The following is a 19,049-nucleotide window of genomic DNA, read 5'->3' as shown; positions in this document are numbered from 1 at the left end:
GAACGAGGCGTTGCCGACTGCGTTATTAAAAAACAAAAAATATGTGTGTGGGTTTAGCACTGCTCCTGGCCAGAGGAGCAACACAGTGTGTGGGATGATATCGATGCTCTGTGCGTGCATGCCTGCGTGTGCCTGGGTCTGTCCCTGTGTCCCTGGGTCTGTCCTGGGTCTGTCCCTGTGTCCCTGGGTCTGTCCTGGGTCTGTCCCTGTGTCCCTGGGTCTGTCCTGGGTCTGTCCCTGTGTGCCTGGCTGTGTACCTGGGTCTGTCCCTGTGTTCCTGGCTGTGTCCCTGGGTCTGTCCCTGGGTCCCTGGCTGTGTCCCTGGATCTGTCCCTGCAGTGTCCCTGGCTGTGTCCCTGGGTCTGTCCCTGTGTCCCTGGGTCTGTCCTGGGTCTGTCCCTGTGTGCCTGGCTGTGTACCTGGGTCTGTCCCTGTGTCCCTGGGTCTGTCCATGGGTCCCTGGCTGTGTCCCTGGGTCTGTCCCTGTGTCTCTGGCTGTGTCCTAGCACAGAACATTGCGTTATAGTGTTTGTTCACCACCAAGTGTCACTGTACAGTACAGTACAGTACAGCACAGTACAGTACAGCACAGCACAGCACAGCACAGCACAGGTACAGCACAGCACAGTACAGGTACAGCACAGCGCAGTACAGTACAGCACCACTAACTTCAGGCGGGTCTGATTTGTGTTTTCTTGTACAGAACGTATCACTTTAAATCTTCCTCATTTGACCAGACTTGAACCCGCGACACGCTGTCAGGCTGTATTACCAGCATATAGGTGCCCGGACCGCTAGGCCGACCCGGGCCTATACACTGCGTGTGGTGTTGACAAGGAAAACATCTTGAGTAGGATTCCACCCCTGGTCGTGGTGGGGGGGAGGGGAGGGGGAGAGGGTCTGTATACATTAGAGTGCGTTAGCCTCACGCCGCTCGGGCCGCTAACAACACGTAGCGCATTAGCGAGGCGGCCGCGGGGTGTAATGAGACGGCCCGTGTATTTATAAATGGCCAGAAACTGTTGCCGAACGCAGACAAAGAAAACATGTCAGCCAGCCGACCGAATAGTCCTGGAGGCCTCTCTCTCTCTCTCTCTCTCTCCTCTCTCTCTCTCTCTCTCTCTCTCTCTCTCTCTCTCTCTCTCTCTCTCTCTCTCTCTCTCTCGTGGAGTCCATCCAGAGCTGGCTATGAAGTCGCTGCAGTGACTTAATGAAATGCTCTCACGGTGGTGTTTTACAACGTGACCAGTGGCTGTTAAATTAAGATGCTGTCACCATGCAGCCCCAGACAGGAGCCAGGGGACCCACTATACACAGGCAGGGGCGGCCGGGGCGAGAGAGATACAGAGATACAGAGAGAGAGAGAGAGAGAGAGATATACAGAGAGAGAGAGAGAGAGAGAGAGACTAAACTAAAAAGGCAAGGAGGAATTGGTATGTTAGTATAACTGAGGATGGAGGCGACAGTTGGTTTTTTTTGCCATGCTAAGCTATAGCACTAAGCAGTGGTTCCCAGTCGGGGGCCACGCCCCTCGTGAGGGAGCATGCCCCGCCCAGTCGGGGGCCACGCCCCTCACGAGGGAGCATGCCCCGCCCAGTCGGGGGCCACGCCCCTCATGTTGGAGCATGCCCGGTCGCACGGACCGATGGACACAAAGACAAGTGCTTCGTGTTTCAGACACGCAGCAGTTGTTTGTTTTTAAATCAGGGGCCAAGCCCAAAGGGGCGACGGCCCCTATTGTTTTTAAATCAGGGGCCAAGCCCGAAGGGGCGAAGGGACGAAGGCCCCTATTGTTTTTTCTACCGTTTTTCCTTCTTCCGGCCACTTTTTTTGCAGTCCTGGCAGTTCTGTGCTGTCACTTTCCACAGAATGTGGCATTATTTATGGCAGAGAGGGTCGTGGGAAACGGTCAAGAAGTGAAGGTCACAACATGTCGCAACGCAACGCATTGTGAACTTGTAGATCGGCTATTTTCTTTTTTTATTTTAAGTGTAAAGTGTGAAACATCAAGGCCCGCCACAATACATTTTAGTCGACTAAATCAGCTGTAGATTAACTAGACAAAAACTGAATGAAAACTACTAAAGATACTATGACTAAAACTAAAATAGCTGTCAAAATAACACTGTGTGTGTGTGTGTGTGTGTGTGTGTGTGTGTGTGTGTGTGTGTGTGTGTGTGTGTGTGTGTGTGTGTGTGTGTGTGTGTGTGTGTGTGTGTGTGTGTGTGTGTGTGTGTGTGCCTGCCTGCCTGCCCCTTGGAGCTCCCCCCTCCTCCCACCACTCTGCTCCGCTCGCATGCTCTTAGAAGTTAACTAATATTTCAGAGTGTAAAATCATTTCATCTTATTTACCCTCCAATTATATAAAGAAATGTAGCGATTAAAATAAAGGGCCTCCATCATCAGTATAACGAGGAGGAGGAGAAGAACTCTGAGCTGAGAGGAGCCGGTGGATCAGAGAGCATGACATTTAGCCTAATTAACGGAGGCTAATTGGAATTAAACCAAAGTGTCAAAATTAATGAAGTGTCGTGGATGAGACCGGGGGGGGGAGAGCTGTCTGTTGCGGGGGGGGGGGGGGGGCTGGGAAACAACCCCCCCCCCCCCCACCCCCCCCCAAAAAAAAAAGTTAGACCGGGCCCATAATTATCCCTGCTCGATGTTCAACCCCAGGCACGTGCACCCCACCCGAGTGGAATAGTAAGAGAGTGGCGACACTATAGTGTCCATTGTTAACAATGGAATGCGGAAGTGCTCATTCTATCTCAATGGGATAGTTCCAATGTTTGGAACTATAGCCCATAGAGTCTATATGGGCTATAGTTCCAAACATTGGAACTATGGCATAGAGTCACCCCGCTTTGCGGCGAGATCAAAGCGTGTCGCTGTACTCTCTCACTAGATTACTCTGGTGCACACATATATAGACATCAAAGGGGGCTTCAGCCCCTGCCCCTTTTTACCCGTCTGTATAAAACAACTGCCCCTCTCCCACCATGCATGTACAGCGTATATACTATGGTGAAATAAATGCAAATTGCAAGGCTTGTGTAGTTTATCTATTTTCTGCAAATGTTCGCCCATACTTTCGACATGTTTTCTCCTGAACATGCCCAGAAAAGGGACACCACAGCACAGGGGTTGGTCTTTATGTGCTGTTAGATGGTATAGGGAGAGAGAGACCTGGGAAGGATTCTACTAAATGTCTTCTGAATCCTGACAGTTTTCTGAAAAGCCTCATGTTTCAGTGTCAGTGGTTCTCAAACATTTTCATGTCAAGAAGCCCCAAAATTATACCTGTATTTGGCCACCGACCCCCCATCTGAACATATGTTGTTCCAGGGGGACGCCACCCAGAAGCAAAGATTTGAGTTATAAAAACGTTTGCTCTGAAAGAATATATATTCAAAGATTTGCGGCACATTTTTTACGATTTTTCAAAAATAGCAGACCGACAAGCTCGAGCTTGTAGATCTGCTATTTTTCAATAGCTTAAAGGGATTGTGACATGAAAAAAAAAGGTTTTGGAATTGTTCTTATTTTTTTTAGGTTTTCTAATCTCAATTGCACCCAAAAAACATGAACTTTTAACATTCAGTAGATTTTCTGTGATCTGGGGTTTTCTGGCTCAAACAGGTGCTCTGATTTGCCGGCAGATTGTGATGTAAGATCCAGCAAATCCCATATATGTCAATGGGATTTGCCAGCAGATGTCACTGTTTTCACTGTTTTGCCTTTTTTCATTGTAGCTCAAAAGGCTTCCAAACCCCAAAGAAAACTTCAGACCACAGAAAATCCACTGAATGTTCAAAGTTCAGGTTTTTTGGGTGTAATTGAGGTCATAAAACCTAAAAGAAAAAGGAAAAATAAATGAAAATGAATGTCATAAAACCTTTAAGTATAACATAATGCTTAAATGATCGATTGGGTTCCTTTTTCGTAGCCGCTCTGAGTTACAGTAAATTAAAGCTGCAATCCGGAACTTTTAATTTAAATTACTGTATTGTTTTACGAATCGACCCCACCTCCCCTCCCCCCCCTCCCTCACCCCCCCTCTCTTAACCAGATTACGTATTTGTACATGAAGCGAGGCAAAGTAGGGCAGATGTCCTACGATGCAACTGGTTGTAATAATGGTTCCTGTGTTAATCCCCCCTCACACACACACACACACACGCACACGCATACGCACGTGCGCGCACACACATAAGCACACACATGCACACAGGGACCCCATGATTGGTAATCCTGTTATCAGCAAGTCCCTAGCCCAGGGGCTTGCTGTGTGTGTGTGTGTGTGCGTGTGTGTGTGTGTGTGTGTGTGTGTGTGTGTGTGTGTGTGTATGTGTATGTGTATGTGTGTGTGTGTGTGTGTGTGTGTGTGTGTGTGTGTGTGTGTGTGTGTGTGTGTGTGTGTGTGTGTGTGTGTGTGTGTGTGTGTGTGCGTGTGCGTGTGCGTGTGCGTGTGCGTGTGCGTGTGCGTGCGTGTGTGTGTGTGTGTGTGTGTGCGTGCGTGCTTGTGAGAGAGAGAGAGAGAGAGAGAGAGAGAGAGAGAGAGTTGGGTCAAGGAAACTATGTATAAGAATGTGACTTAGATAGAAACGACAGTTAAGATCATTCAACCTTGTACACTTAGCCTTGTAGCAATGACTTAAAAAAACAAACAAAAAAACAATGCATTCATCTCCAACAGTACTGCAGCAATAACGTTCTCACGTATACCAGTTTGCTGATCTCACAGACCTCTGGACTGATCAGCGGCAAATGTCTTGTGCACTTGAGAGCTTGTAGATCGATAACTAAGTCAGCTAATCTAAGAACATCCGTCTAACAGTAGACTATATTATGTACAATGAGACTACAAGTACAGTATTTATACACTATAGAATGCAATATCTAAATAACATGTTATCCTGTTATGACATGCTTGGAATAGGGAGGGACAGCGAAAACACCACACAATGTTCATAATTATGCACAGATGCTCTGAATTCATTCATACGCTTGTCGGTATGATGGCTTTATCATCCCCTAATACACCACATGCAGTGCCTAGTTTTATATATATATATATATATATATATATATATATGTACTGTGTGATCTGTTTGTTTGCATGTTTTATGTATATCCTGATGACTGCTGTGCACAAAACAAATTTCCGAAAGGACAAATAAAGTATCTATCTATCTATCTATCTATCTATCTATCTATCTATCTATCTATCTATCTATCTATCTATCTATCTATCTATCTATCTATCTATCTATCTATCTATCTATCTATATATAACAGGCTTGAACGGTTCAATTCTGAGGACTCTAACATTACACCTAGCTACATGTTTAAGCATTTATTTCATATTTCCATGTCGATTTCAGCTCTGACACTTATTTCAGACATGCTCTAGTATGTGAAAAGTGCTGAAAGCTTTTCTCCTCTGGTGAAAAGATGGAATTTGCGCGATGGAAGGCTCATCAGATGGAAGGTAAATTCTGGTCATTATATATATATATATATATATATATATATATATATATATATATATATATATATATATATATATACGTGCACGTATGGGATTTGTATCGCTCTTGTTTTCCACAAGTTTATGAAAAATAAAAACAGATGCGATATTCCACAAAATAATACCATCAAATCACACGCACAATAAGCTTTTCATCCAATTTTGACACGAAAATTTATAGTTATTTTTTGTATTATTATTATTATTATAAGATTCAGACCTGAAGTACATTTCATACGGTGGATTATTTCTTTGTTGTTGTTTTTAATCTCTTCTTTTCTAACAGCACAAAGTCCACGGAGTAAAAATAAATCCAGTCCGGTGTTAATTTGTTCATGTGTAAATCAGATTATACAAATTAAACCGAATGATTACGTTTATAAACTCTCAGACTAAAGAATCCCCTGTTCATTTTCCTCATAGACTTTTCAAAAAGTATTTATTTAAAGATGTTTACTCAGCGGACAAAGGCAACTCGAGTTATGACAAAATCATGACAATAAACACAATGTTTTGGGCCGATGAAATTCTTTCTAATTATTTGATCAGCCCATAAAACATTGTTGTATTTATTGTCATGATTTGTCATAACTCGAGTTGGCTTTGTCCACGGCGTCGACGTCTTTAAAAACACACTTTTCGAAAAGTCTTATGAGGCAAATGAACGGGAATTATTTTCCGGGTCTCTCGAGGGGGGGGGGGGCGGGACTGCGACGCTCTGTACGGGTGGCGTATTGGTCTTCCCGGGGTCTCCCCACCTTCCCAGGGTCTTCACATGCTGTACACAATGCCGTAAATCATTTCAAGGCCCGTTATGTATTTGTCATCTGAGCCACGGACCTCCATTTAATGACATTTAGCCTCTCAGTCCCTAAGGATATTGTGTTATCGTTGGATATTGTGTATAGACTTCTTGTAAATTAGCCGTAATGTAAATGTTTAACAAAAATGTAACTCTTGAAATGAAACGAAGTCCATTTGGTTACGCATGAAATAGTTCATGGCGACACATTTCATCTCGACATCAGAACCACTGATATCAGAACCACTGATATCGAAACACAGGGTTTTTTTTTTCAGAGAACTGGTGACTTATAGAAGACATTTAGTAGAATGTGGTCTCGGGTCAAACTGACAGGGTTAAAATGGACACATGGCGATGTGGTGGTGGCTGGGGGGGGAGTCCCCCCCCTCATCCAGGCCCGTGATTGAATCTGTACTGATGTCCTGCCGGTGCCATTAGTTTGTACTTCCGAAAAAGACCCCCACCCCCTTCGGAGCGGTGCTCGCGTGTGTATGCGTGTGTGTGTGTGTGTGTGTGTGCGTGCGTGTGCACACACCGTTTTGCCGGGGCCTTTTTTCTTCATCACCTATTAAAATCAAAGCCCCTCCCCCCCCTGCCCAAAAGAATAGGGCCCCTGGTTCTGGCGGGTTGAGCGGTGACAGGGGGTGATCTGGGCTTTAATTAAATTACATTATTGTTAACGTCAGCCGCTATGCTGGGGAGGGACGCCGGGCTCCTCGGCCGCGTGCTGGACAACCCCCCCCCCCCCCCCCCCCCCCCCCCCCCGCATGTCCCTGTCCTCCAGGGTGTGTGTGTGTGTGTGTGTGTGTGTGGGGGGGGGGGGTCTGGTCATACATACATGGAGTAATGTATTCCAATGTTACTGCCCTCTCCTCTCTCTCTCACTCTCTTACTGTGGATTTGAATTTGTAAGCGGATGGAAAGCGTGTGGGGGGGTTTTTCTATGCACGGAGTATGTTCACAGTGAATATCCAAGCCCTGCTTGTGTTCTGTTTATTGTGCGTGTGTGTGTGTGTTGATTCTTAACAGCGATGATATGCCCCGAGACTTAAACGATGTGATTTGATCGCGCAAATGTGTACATAATTATATACCGGTAAAAAACAAATCAAAAGACGCCGCCGCCCTGAATGACGTGTCACTCTGGAAGCTGCCTGAATGTGTCCGGAAACTATTTACGACCGCGTCAAACAGTGTCGATTTTGTCGACTATAAACACGAAGCTATATACGATGACAAAAACTATAAGACTAAATATACTGTTGACAATTTCGTCAACACATAAAAAGCTCATAGCGGTGATGGAACGTGGTAAAGAGTTTGATGTGTTGTGTTGGACAGTCTCTTCTCTACGGAGCCCTGGAGTGGCCCCGACATGGGCAGAAAAATACATGATCGTGTTCAAACGAGATATTATCTCCTTCAAACGAGATAATTATCTCCTTCAAACTGGGCGGGTGGGGTGTGTGGGGGTGGAGGGGCTTAGATCGGGGCTCCGGTGACCATTTTAGTTAATTAGCGACGTAGCCGTCACTGGGCTGCATGCTAAAGGGTCGATCCTCGTCCAATTAGCGTCTCCACCTCGTTAACTCCTTCACCACCGCCACCCTCGTCCTTTTAATTAGCTTCATTATGCAAATTAACGTTATACCCGAGCTAGTGGTGGTGGTGTGTGTGTGTGTGTGTGTGTGTGTGGGGGGGGGGTGATCTGTATATAGGCTCAACGGCTATTAACCCATTTTGACCTGGGAACGATTCTACTAATGTCTTCTAATCTAAATCATGACAGTTTTCTGAAAAAACCCTGTTTCCATGTCAGTGGTCCTCAAACATGTCAAAAATGTGTAAAAAAAAAAGAAATAGTTCCAGGGACCCCAAGAAGCAAAGATTTGAGTTAATAACTTTGGCTCTGAAAGAAATATATTCAAAGATTTGCGCCACATTTTCACGATTTTTCAAAAAATAGCAGATCTGCAAGCTCGTACCGTGCTACGAGCTTGTAGATCTGCTATTTTCCAATAGCTAAAGTACAACACAATGCTTAAAACACCAACAGGGGTTCCCGTACAGAACGGGTTAAAAGAGTTTTTACTTACATTAGTCGTTAATTGATTGCACCTGTTAAATCACGCCACGGTTAGCGCTCACGCAAGAGTGGAAGTGGAAGCGACGGTTCTCAACGTGTGGTCTGTGGTCCCTACAGGGGTCCTTCCAGGGCGGTCCCCAGCTCAGTGACTTCACATCTAGGCAATGGTGGAAAAAAGTACTACATTTCTTTACTTAAGTCAAAGTATCAAGAATACTCCGTTACAAGTAAAAGTCCAGAATTTAAAATGTACTTCACTGATTTAGCGATAAACAAAAATAAATTGACACTCATTTGTGTACTTATAAAGACGATGTAAGGAATATGATAAAGGAACCTTGAAACTGATGATGAAACTAAGTTGCATCATCATATTCTTTCTACCGCGGTCGGTTCTAACGGCAGACTTCCCGGTCCTTCATTGCCATCCCCAGTTCCTGCTTACTGATGCCTGTGTCCCTAGTGATGACATCAGGGAACGGCAGTTTTCTACCTCTGGTCTGCTTTGAGGCAGGACTCCAGAGAAGAAGGGAAGATATAACCACATTGTCAGCTCTGTAGCAGTGGCCGGCAAACTGTGTTCTTCTGGATCGGACTAGTGAAGAAACACGGGGAAGGTTGCCGTATATTAGATCAGTCGATGGATGGCTCTTCCAAGACAGATTTTGTGCTCTCATTAGAAGGCGGGTGTGTAAGTGCCATCCAAACCGTTTCTCTAAATTTCTTTTGAAAGTGTCCATGTCTCGGAGCCATAGAGTAGAATGGGCTCGACGGTCGTCCTAAATATTTTCTAACTTTGAACATCTTGCTAAGCTGGGACGAGCAGATGTTCTGCATGCACCATGTTGTGTCTCTACGGGACGTCCCAGTGGTGTGTCGGTTGGACATGTCGACAGAACATGGCCGCGCGTCCCTCGGCGCGTCCCGTCGGAGTTGATTTGAAGCGTGTCCGCTGTGTGATTTCAACATGTCTTCTTTAACCCAGTTTGACCTGCAGAGAACGATTCTACAAATGCCTTCTACTGTAAATCATGACAGTTTTCTGAAAAAAAACTCATGTTTCTATATGTCAGTCATTCTCAAACATTTCCATGTCAAGGACCCCAAGATTTTATTTAATTGTCCGCCGACCCCCATCTGAAAATATGTTGTTCCAGGGACGACACCGCCAGAAGCAAAGATTTGAGTTAAATCTTTGACTCTGAAAGACTATATATTCAAAGCTGTGTGCCGCATTTTCAAGATAAATAGCAGACCTACATACATAGCGGCACCGAGTGCCGCGCTATGAGCTTGTAGATCTGCTATTTTTCTATAGCTAAAGTATAACATAATCCTTAAAACACCAAAAGGGGTTTCCGCCCAAAATGGGTTAAGGCATCTTAAGTCTTTCTTTTTTTAAAACCTCTGCATGGGACCATGGGTTGAATTCTCCATGCTTTTTTTTCCACCAATGGAGCTTGACTATTCCATGAATAAATTACAGACACTCTTCCATAATTAATTTTGTGTGTGTGTGTGTGTGCGTGTGCGCGTGCGCGCGTGTGTGCATGCGTGCGTGCGTGGGGACTGAAGTTCACCTCATAGTTTGTTAAATACTTTGCCGTTGAGTTGTTCTGGAATAGCGTTTCATTCATCAGATCCCTGTATCGCAACCAGTGGATCCCTGGCAGCTAATTACAGGTGCTTGTAGCCTGAAAAATAAGTCTTCTAAATCCTGACAGTTTTCTGAAATACCTGTTTCTAGGCCTATATCACTCAATATTTCATGTCAAGGATCCCAAAAATGATCTGTAATTGGCCTCCGACCCCCATCTGAAAATATGTTGTTCCAGGGACCCTCCAGAAGCAAAGATTTGAGTTAAAAACGTTTGTTCTGAAAAAATATATTCCACATTTGAGGAACATTTACCCGATTTTTCAAAAATAGCAGACCTACAATCTCATAGCGCACCACCGAGTGGCGCGCTATGAGCTTGTAGGTCTATATATTAACTTGTAGGTCTTATATATTACTCCTCCAGATTCTGTCCAAACATCCCGCAAATCGTTACACACCATCTCTATAGTCATGTGTTCAAGACAGATCTGTCAGATATTTCATATTCCATCCTAATTGGCTAACATTGGCTTTCAAAGTTTGCAGGATTGGCCCATTTTGAACAAAAAGCCTCAAATCATGAACGCAGCGTGCAATTTACGTGAAATCTTTCACAGACTTTCCTACTAGGCTGAGGAATATATCCCACCCTTTTCACATTGGCCTGTTATAGCGCCACCAACAGGTGGATCTTTGCAAAACACATTTTTAGAAAGAAATGCCTCAAATCATCCAAGGCGTAAGAAGAAATGGCACCCTTTTCACATTGGCCTATTATAGCTCCACCAGGAGGCCTCAACCTGACCTGCCCTGGTGGAGACCTGTGCCCCAAGGGGCACTTTACCTAGTTGTCAATGGGAATTTAATGTTTATTTAATATGAAGTGTGTGGACGGACGGTAACTATAAAGCTTGATGTAGTAGGGTCTAGCGCGCCTCAAAACTGTGTGTTTTGCAGAACTTGTGCTGGCTCTGTAACATACTAGCCTGCATAGGACCTCAGATGATTCCAGACTGTTTGGAGAAACACTGTCAACTTCCAAATAAGGGACAAAGCAGCCGTGCAAATCGGTCACATCGTTCAGCACCGTGGTGGTAACCGTTTGTGTTTGCTGTGTGACGTCAGACCAGGGCTCTGCTCAGACTATAAGACAACTGCACGGCCAACAGCTCTTCTCTGTGGTCGTCTTCAGCCCGAGTGTGAACCCTAGAAGAAAGAAATATGAGGACCCGGATCAGCTGCTTCATGGGCCTGGCCTCTTTCATTCTATTGATGATAGTGTTTAAAGGCGATGGTCTTCCCGTGCATGGAGCCGCTGGACACACCCCCAACGTGTCCATGTATGGAGCCAGCGGACACACCCCCAACGTGTCCATGTATGGAGCCAGCGGACACACCCCCAACGTGTCCATGTATGGAGCCAGCGGACACACCCCCAACGTGTCCATGTATGGAGCCAGCGGACACACCCCCAACGTGTCCATGTATGGAGCCAGAGGACACACCCCCAACGTGTCCATGTATGGAGCCAGCGGGGACACACCCAACGTGTCCATGTATGGAGCCAGCGGACACACCCCCAACGTGTCAGCCCCAATGAGCCCCAATGTGCCACCATCAGCGGCGAGCGACCTGCATGTTTCCCCGGGACGGTCGTACTACGTGGAGTATCCCCATGAATACCACTTTGTCGTGGACGAGGCCGACCAATGTCAACAGCGGGAGCCTTTTGTGGTGCTGATCGTCCCGGCGCATCCCCGCGAGAGGGCCAACCGGGACACCATCCGCCGGATGTGGGGAGGCGACACCCAAAGTCCAGTGCTGGGCCAGCGGGTGAGCCTGTTCTTCTTGCTGGGGCTGCCGACGGGAGAGGACGCGGAACGCGTCCAACGGGACGTGCTGGAGGAGAGCGGAGACCACCGGGACCTGCTGCAGGCCGACTTCCTGGACACTTACAACAACCTGACCATTAAGACCATGGTCATGATGGAGTGGCTGGAATCTCGCTGCCCCTCCGCCTCGTACGCCATGAAGATCGACACTGACATGTTCCTCAACGTGCACAACCTGGTGGACATGCTGCTGGACGCTCCTCGCGACGGCTACATGACTGGAGACGTGGTGCAACGGGGTGGAGTTATCAGAGACAAAGATTCAAAATGGTTCCTGCCTCGTGATGCTTTCCCTGACTCGCATTACCCACCATTTGCATCAGGAGGCGGCTACGTTTTCTCCTCAGACCTGCCTCGAATGTTCCTGGAAGCCTCCAGGCACGTTGATGCCGTTTATCTGGAGGATGTGTATCTGGGGCTGTTAATGAAACACCTGGGAATTCCACTCACTCCACTCCCATTCCCTACGAGACATCTATACTATGAAGGTTGTAAGCGTTGTGCGAGTTCCGTACAATTTCCGACTTGCAACGTTTAAAGAAGTGGACAAGTCCACACCCAGCTGCGCCCAGCTGTGCCCGATTGCCATTTCCACGGCAACGGAATATATACGTGGCATGCGCTATAAACACCAACTCTCCCACATAACATGGGCGCCCGAGAACTTGTTCTTTTGCAACAACAAAAAGAGAATTGCCTCCTGTGCAGAGCCTAAATTAGGTTCTTAGAACCTTACCTGAAAGCAAATAAAATCCAGAACCTGTGAGATAAAACGTTGTTTATTCACGTAATTCACTTAGATCTTATCGTCAAAAAGAACCTAGGCCTATATAAAATCACACCCGTGTGAAGTGAGGGGCGCTTTACCAACACAAACATTATACTGTACATTGTTAATGGCATTTAATGTTTGTGTTAGTGACAAAACAAACATTAAACTCTGTCCATTGTCAATGGCGTTTTTATTTTTATTTGTTAGCGCCCCTAAAAAAACCCTAAGCTTCTTAATTATTCGATTCATGGACAAAGTCGTGTTAGAATGATTTCTAAGGAAGTAATAATTAGTTGCAACTAGGGCTGTCCCCATAGAGTATTAAAAGGATAGAGACTAAACTGGCGCGAAGCTCCGCCCCCTCCGCTATTCATGTCAGTGGAAGTTGCTCAGTGGCGTTTTGAAGCACCCGGAAGGCTGCCGGAAGTACCGTCTATTTCCACATTTTTTCGCTGATTCAGCATTTGGGCACCACATTTTGGTGCCCAAATGCGGAAGTGCAGCTGGGCTTTAACATTGATCGCTCGGTTGCACGGGGTTTCCTCGTCAAGAATCCACGGGTCCGCCTGCAGTCCTTCCGCTTACCACTAGGGCCCAGCGCTTCAACATTGGAGTGCCTAGCTGGCCCCTTGGCTGTCCCCGACTAAACCCTTTTTTTTTTTGGTGAACATCGACTGAGAGGCTTGTCATTAGCCAGATTGAGCACAGCAGGTGAGATTGAGATTCTGGAGTCTATCAGGCCAGCGCACTGTGCGATTCAAGTCACAGGCAGTGGCACATTGCCACACAGGCAGACACACTCCACATGCACATTGGAGATTTGAACAGTCAGAATGTTCAAATGTGTTTATGTCCCCCACAGACCTAGTGGAATAATACAATATTTTTGTATATTTTTGTAAATATTGTATTTTTATATACAATATATATATATATATATATATATATATATATATATTTTTTTTTTTTGATGAACATCGACTAAGAGGTGGACAGTCGACTGAGACCCGTTCCGATCGATTAGTCGACTATTCGACTAATCGAGGTCAGCCCTAGTTGCAACCCTAAACTCGTGCCAGTGAAAGAAAAAATGTTTTGGAGATTTCTTACAGAGTAATGTCTTGCAGAAAACGGCGAGTTGAGAAAAAGAGCTAGCTACATGTTTAAGCATTTATTTCATATTTATATGTCGATTTCATCTCTGACATTTATATCAGACATGCTCTTGTATGTGAAGAGTCTGTGCTATGAACTCATTTTGGGTAGTTTTTCTCCTCCTGAACAGTTAGTCGAAAGGTTGGGGGGAAAATGTGGCATGAGAATCCTATGCTCTACGAAAGGTTGGGGGGAAAACGTGGCATGAGAATCCTATGCTCACGAAAGGTTGGGGGGAAAACGTGGCATGATAATCCTATGCACGAAAGGTTGGGTGGAAACCATGGCATGTGATCCAACCATCGTTCATCATTACAGTCCATGTTTCTGATGCTGATGATGGCCGTGGTTTATGAATCAGTGTATTAACCCATTCTGGGTGGGAACCCCTTTTGGTGTTTTAAGCATTATGTTATACTTGCTATTGAAAAATAGCAGATCTACAAGCACCGCGCCATGAGCTTGTAGATCTGCTATTTTTGAAAAATCGTAAAAATGTGGCGCAAATCTTTGAATATATATTCTTTCAGAGCGAACGTTTTTAACTCAAATCTTTGCTTCTGGGGGGATCCCTGGAACAACATATTTCCAGATGGGGGTCGGCCGCCAAATACATATAATCTTGGGGGTCCTTGACATGAAAATGGTTGAGAACGACTGACATAGAAACATAGGTTTTCGTCCTAAATGTATTAACCTTGATGACGGCTTGATCTTCTACAACTGATAGGTTGTCTCACCTCCATTTGTACTGATTAATGGTGAAACGCCTAATTAATGCACCGCACCTTTCTAATGGCTTTTAAATTGTTTCCCTCGGCACTTAGGCATTCCTGCTCGCTGAGATGGTTCCAAAAAAAAAACTCTGGGCCCTTTTTTTCCACTGGGAGTAAATATAGTAAATATAGGTTGTCGTGGGACAGTAAATATAGGTTGTCATGTTGTAGTAAATATATATGTTGTCGTGGGACAGTAAATATTATATAGGTTGTCGTGGGACTCGAGTCGCTCAGAACGAATGAATAGAGCAACGGAAAAAATCGAAATAATTTAAAAAATCACACAGTTGTGGACATAAATCTGGGTGTAATGCAAAATAAATAATAATAATTATTATTAATAAAACAAGAAAACAACTATACTTTTATTGTTGCGTGCGTGTGTGATGACGTATAAGCACTCCTCCTGTGACCCCAATCGGGCTGCAGGTCATACTGAGACAGACAGACAGACAGAGCTGTGTGTTTGCACGGCACAAGGCTTCGGGTCCGTCTGTCTGTCTGTCTGTCTGTGTATCTAGGACGTCTCAGGCGTTGAATCCCTGACCGTGTGGGAGCACAGATGCACACGCAGGCTCGTCCTCTGTGCGGTCTTAATGGTCTTAATGGTCTTAATGGTTTTAATGGTCTTAATGGTTTTAATGGTCTTAATGGTCTTAACCCCTGTCAGATGTCCCCAACACCCATAGGACACGCCCACTTAACACATTCATTGCTTATGGCGCAACTATTCCGTCAGCCGTGAGCTGCTTCTGACGGAGTTCTCCGTCATTAAAGTTTTTTTTTTTTTTTTGAGTGGTGCAACCACTCCTATAGACAGCTACGTGTGTCTAAGTGGCTGGGACTGTCCAAGCACGTAAATGGCGTTTGTTCACCACCAAGTGTCACTTTTGCACAGACACACACACGCACACACACACACACACACACACACACCCTTACACACACACACACACACACACACACACACACACACACACACACACACACACACTGTTGATCTGCATAGCAGATCTACAAGTTCAACACCCTCTGTTATATTTCGATTCCTAATGTCATTGTCTCCACCAGGCCGAAGGCATGTGGGGAGAGTATGTTTTGTCCCTCTTCCCCGTGTCTTTCACACTGTCCTGTCGCCGCGTCTCGCCTTGTCGCGGTGCTCTCTCTCTCTCTCTCTCTCTCTCTCTCTCTCTCTCTCTCTCTCTCTCTCTCTCTCTCTCTCTCTCTCTCTCTCTTCCCCCCCCCCCCCCCCCCCCTGTCCGTTCCCGTCGGGGCCCCATGGCGGTACGGTTGGGCTCCGCGCGGCGCTGGCAGTGCGGTGACACCGCCACTAACCCATTGAGACCCGAGACCACATTCTACAAAACCTCTTCTAAGTCCTGACCGTTCTCTGAAAAACTGGTAACTGGCAAACTATTTCATGTCAAGGAAAAAATATATAGGCCTAGGTATGTAACTGGTTGTGGACCCCCATCTGAAAATATGTTGTTCCAGGGACCTCCCAGAAGCAAGATATATATATATTCAAAGATTTGCGCCACAGTATCCTCGATTTTTCAAAAAATAGCAGATCTACAAGCTCTTTAAAACGATACCATACCATATACCATCTTTATTTATATAGCACATTTAAATAACAACAAAGTTGTACCGAAGGGCTTTACAATAAAATAATAAAAACCACAACTTCATTTAAAACATAACACGACGTACACAGTGTCACTTTCAACATCAAAAAACAGCTCATACTATGCGTGGAAATGTCTCGAGGCGTGATTTAAACACCTGAAGGGCTTGTCTTATGTAATTGAGATGCAAGTGAGGCGACACACGGACGCGACACACGGACGCGGTGCTCGGGGCCTCAGAGGGCTAATGAAGACGCAGACGTGTGGGCAGCAGGTCTGTGAAGGTTACGTGGTCGGTCCGTCTCTGGGCGCCGCGCCGCGCGGGGAGGTGATAAAGAATGGAGCCCCTGATCACATGTGAAGGTTCTCCCACCGCGCATGATGCAAACCGCCGCTAATGAAGCCCCCCCACCCACCCACCCCCCGCCGGGGGAGACGAGACGAGGGGCTTCTTGCTCTGTGTGTGTGTGCGTGTGCGTGCGCGTGCGTGTGTGTGTGTGTGTGTGTGTGTGTGTGTGTGTGTGTATAGTAGCATTTTGTCTCTGCCGGGTGGACATCTCATGATGTCCAAAACTGTTACTTTTAGCCAATTTAGACCTGACGTCGAAATTAAAAAAAAAAGTCTTCTAAATCCTGACAGTTTTCTGAAATGCCTTATGTTTCTATATCAGTGGTTCTCAATATTGTCAAGGACCCCTGAAATTATATGTAAGTGGACGCTCCCCCCCCCCCCCCCCCAGAAACAAAGATTTGATTTAAAAACTCTCGCTCTGAAAGAATATATATTCAAAGATTTGCACCACATTTTCACGATAAAAAAAAAAAAACAGACCTACAAGCTCGTAGCGCGGCACTAGGTAGGTGCCGCACTATGAGCTTGTAGATCTGCTATTTTTCAATAGCTAAAGTATAACGTGATGCTTAAAACACCAAAAGGGATTCCCTTCCAGAATGGGTTAAAAAAGAAAAAAAGAAATGGCAAAAGCAGAAGATCTACAAGCTCGGAAAGTGTCGCTTTCTGTTGCGTTTGCGCTTGTAGATCTGCTCCTTGTGATGCTCTTGTGTGACGCTGTAGGATGACCAAGTATGGCGTTAATTTATAATAAAAGAAAATAAAACAAATAAACAATCGCAACGTTAAAATGGAGTTAAGAATGTTTCTGTCTGAGAAAAACAATCACATTGTGAGGAAATGTTTCCCTGGTGCTCCTCATAGAAGTCGTTGTTGTTTAGGGTTTTAAAAGGTCCGGGGACTTGTAATGGATTGCATTTTTATAGCGCTTTTCTACGCATTACGTGCTTTACTCAAAGCTCTTTTCAATTGTCCATTCATTCATTCATACATTGGGAGGTGAAGCGGCGAACAGTCGACGCCAGCGTCCTCACTTCACCACATTCACACACCGATGGTGGTGGTCAGTGGGTCTTGCCCAAGGACACTTCGACATGTGGACAGGAGGAGGAGCCGGGATTCGAACCAACGACCTGCTCTACCTCCTGAGCCACAGCCGCCCCGAATTATAGCCTTACACTTAGGGAAAGATTAGGTTGGGGTTAGGAGGAGGGCTTTCATTTCTAGTGATCGTTACTAGTTGACTAGTACAAAAAAAGAGTAATTAGTAAACAACGCCTCCGTTTTTTATACTAATTACTGAGCTAATGCTAATGCAAGCCGATCGTAACAATGGCAGGAAACCGGAGATGAAAATGACCAAATAATTTGCAAAAAAGCTCTGGCAGGGTTTACCTATATACACTCTGCTGCCACCTCGTGGCACAGAAATAATGAATATGTCGGAAAGCAACGGCCGTGCTTAACCCATTTTGTTTTTGTTTGTTTGTTTGTTTTTTGGGGGGGGGGGGGCATTACCATTTAGCGGTCCTCATATGAAGTTGAAATAAAGCCATAGGCTAACGCGTGCCTGTCCCGAGCAGACTGGTGTCATATTTGATCACGGCACCGCGTGGTGTTTGCTGGCATCCCAACGCGAGCCGAGCATCTGCAGTGAAAATGTGCGAAACCTGCACGGTGTAGAATAATATAAGCCGAAGCAGCAGTCAGGCCACATTCCGTGAGTGCAGCGTGATAGAGGAATTAAACTGAAGCGCGTATGCATAAAACATGACAGGCCGGGTGTGTTTTCCTTCAAAGGAGAGCAACGTTGACATGCTGTGTTGAAAAGCATATAAAGGAGTACGGGGAGAGGCGGAGTAATTAGCATGCACATTGCCCTAATGCTTAATTTATACGTACTTTAAGCGCACGCGGGAAAATAGCCAATGGTACAAGAAGTATGGGCTATTTGTGGGACTCCTGACACAGCGTGCAACGAATTACTAATGAGACAAATTAAACTAAACTTGTACACACACAAGTTGTAAGCGGGAGGGGGGGGGGGGGGATATGCTCTGTGATCATAATATCCTAATTATGTAGGCCCTCTTAGGTGAACTATCTTGTGAGACATACAGTATATACAGTATAAGCACATTGTAATGAATTGCATCACCGCTAACCTTGCCGTTATAGGAAAGCGTTATATGTTTTTTAATGGCAGGGGAATAGCAAACGGCGTGTGTCTCTGTTTTGTTTGCATATATTACAGTTAATACTGAGGCTTTGAGACAAGGCTCCGGGCGTGGCTTCCATCACAACTTCCACAGCATATGGGATCAGATTAGCATAACGCAGGCCTAAGCTAACCGTGGGGAGCTGGTTCCCTCGGTGCCGCGCTACGAGCTTGTAGATCTGCTATTTTTTTAAATCTTGAAAATATGGCACAAAACTTTGAATATATATTCTTT

General features: G+C 45.5%; 2 protein-coding genes across 2 annotated transcripts in view; both read left to right on the top strand.

Annotated features, from left to right (window-relative positions):
* antxr2a (ANTXR cell adhesion molecule 2a) overlaps positions 1-19,049 on the top strand; it is a 120,766-nt gene that overhangs the window by 83,918 nt on the left and 17,799 nt on the right. The gene's annotated exons all lie outside the window — the stretch shown is intronic.
* LOC310872669 (beta-1,3-galactosyltransferase 1-like) lies at positions 11,240-12,448 on the top strand (the record flags this gene model as incomplete). The annotated part of the gene is made up of 1 exon (XM_083784713.1): positions 11,240-12,448. The coding sequence occupies one exon, from the start codon at positions 11,240-11,242 to the stop codon at positions 12,446-12,448; it is 1,209 nt and encodes a 402-aa protein (XP_083640839.1).

The sequence above is a fragment of the Protomyctophum parallelum genome, assembly GCF_964188405.1.
Source record: "Protomyctophum parallelum genome assembly, chromosome: 15".
Lineage (NCBI taxonomy): Eukaryota > Metazoa > Chordata > Actinopteri > Myctophiformes > Myctophidae > Protomyctophum > Protomyctophum parallelum.
Note: the sequence above shows the minus strand (reverse complement) of the source record. Positions and strands in the feature narration are given on the sequence as shown.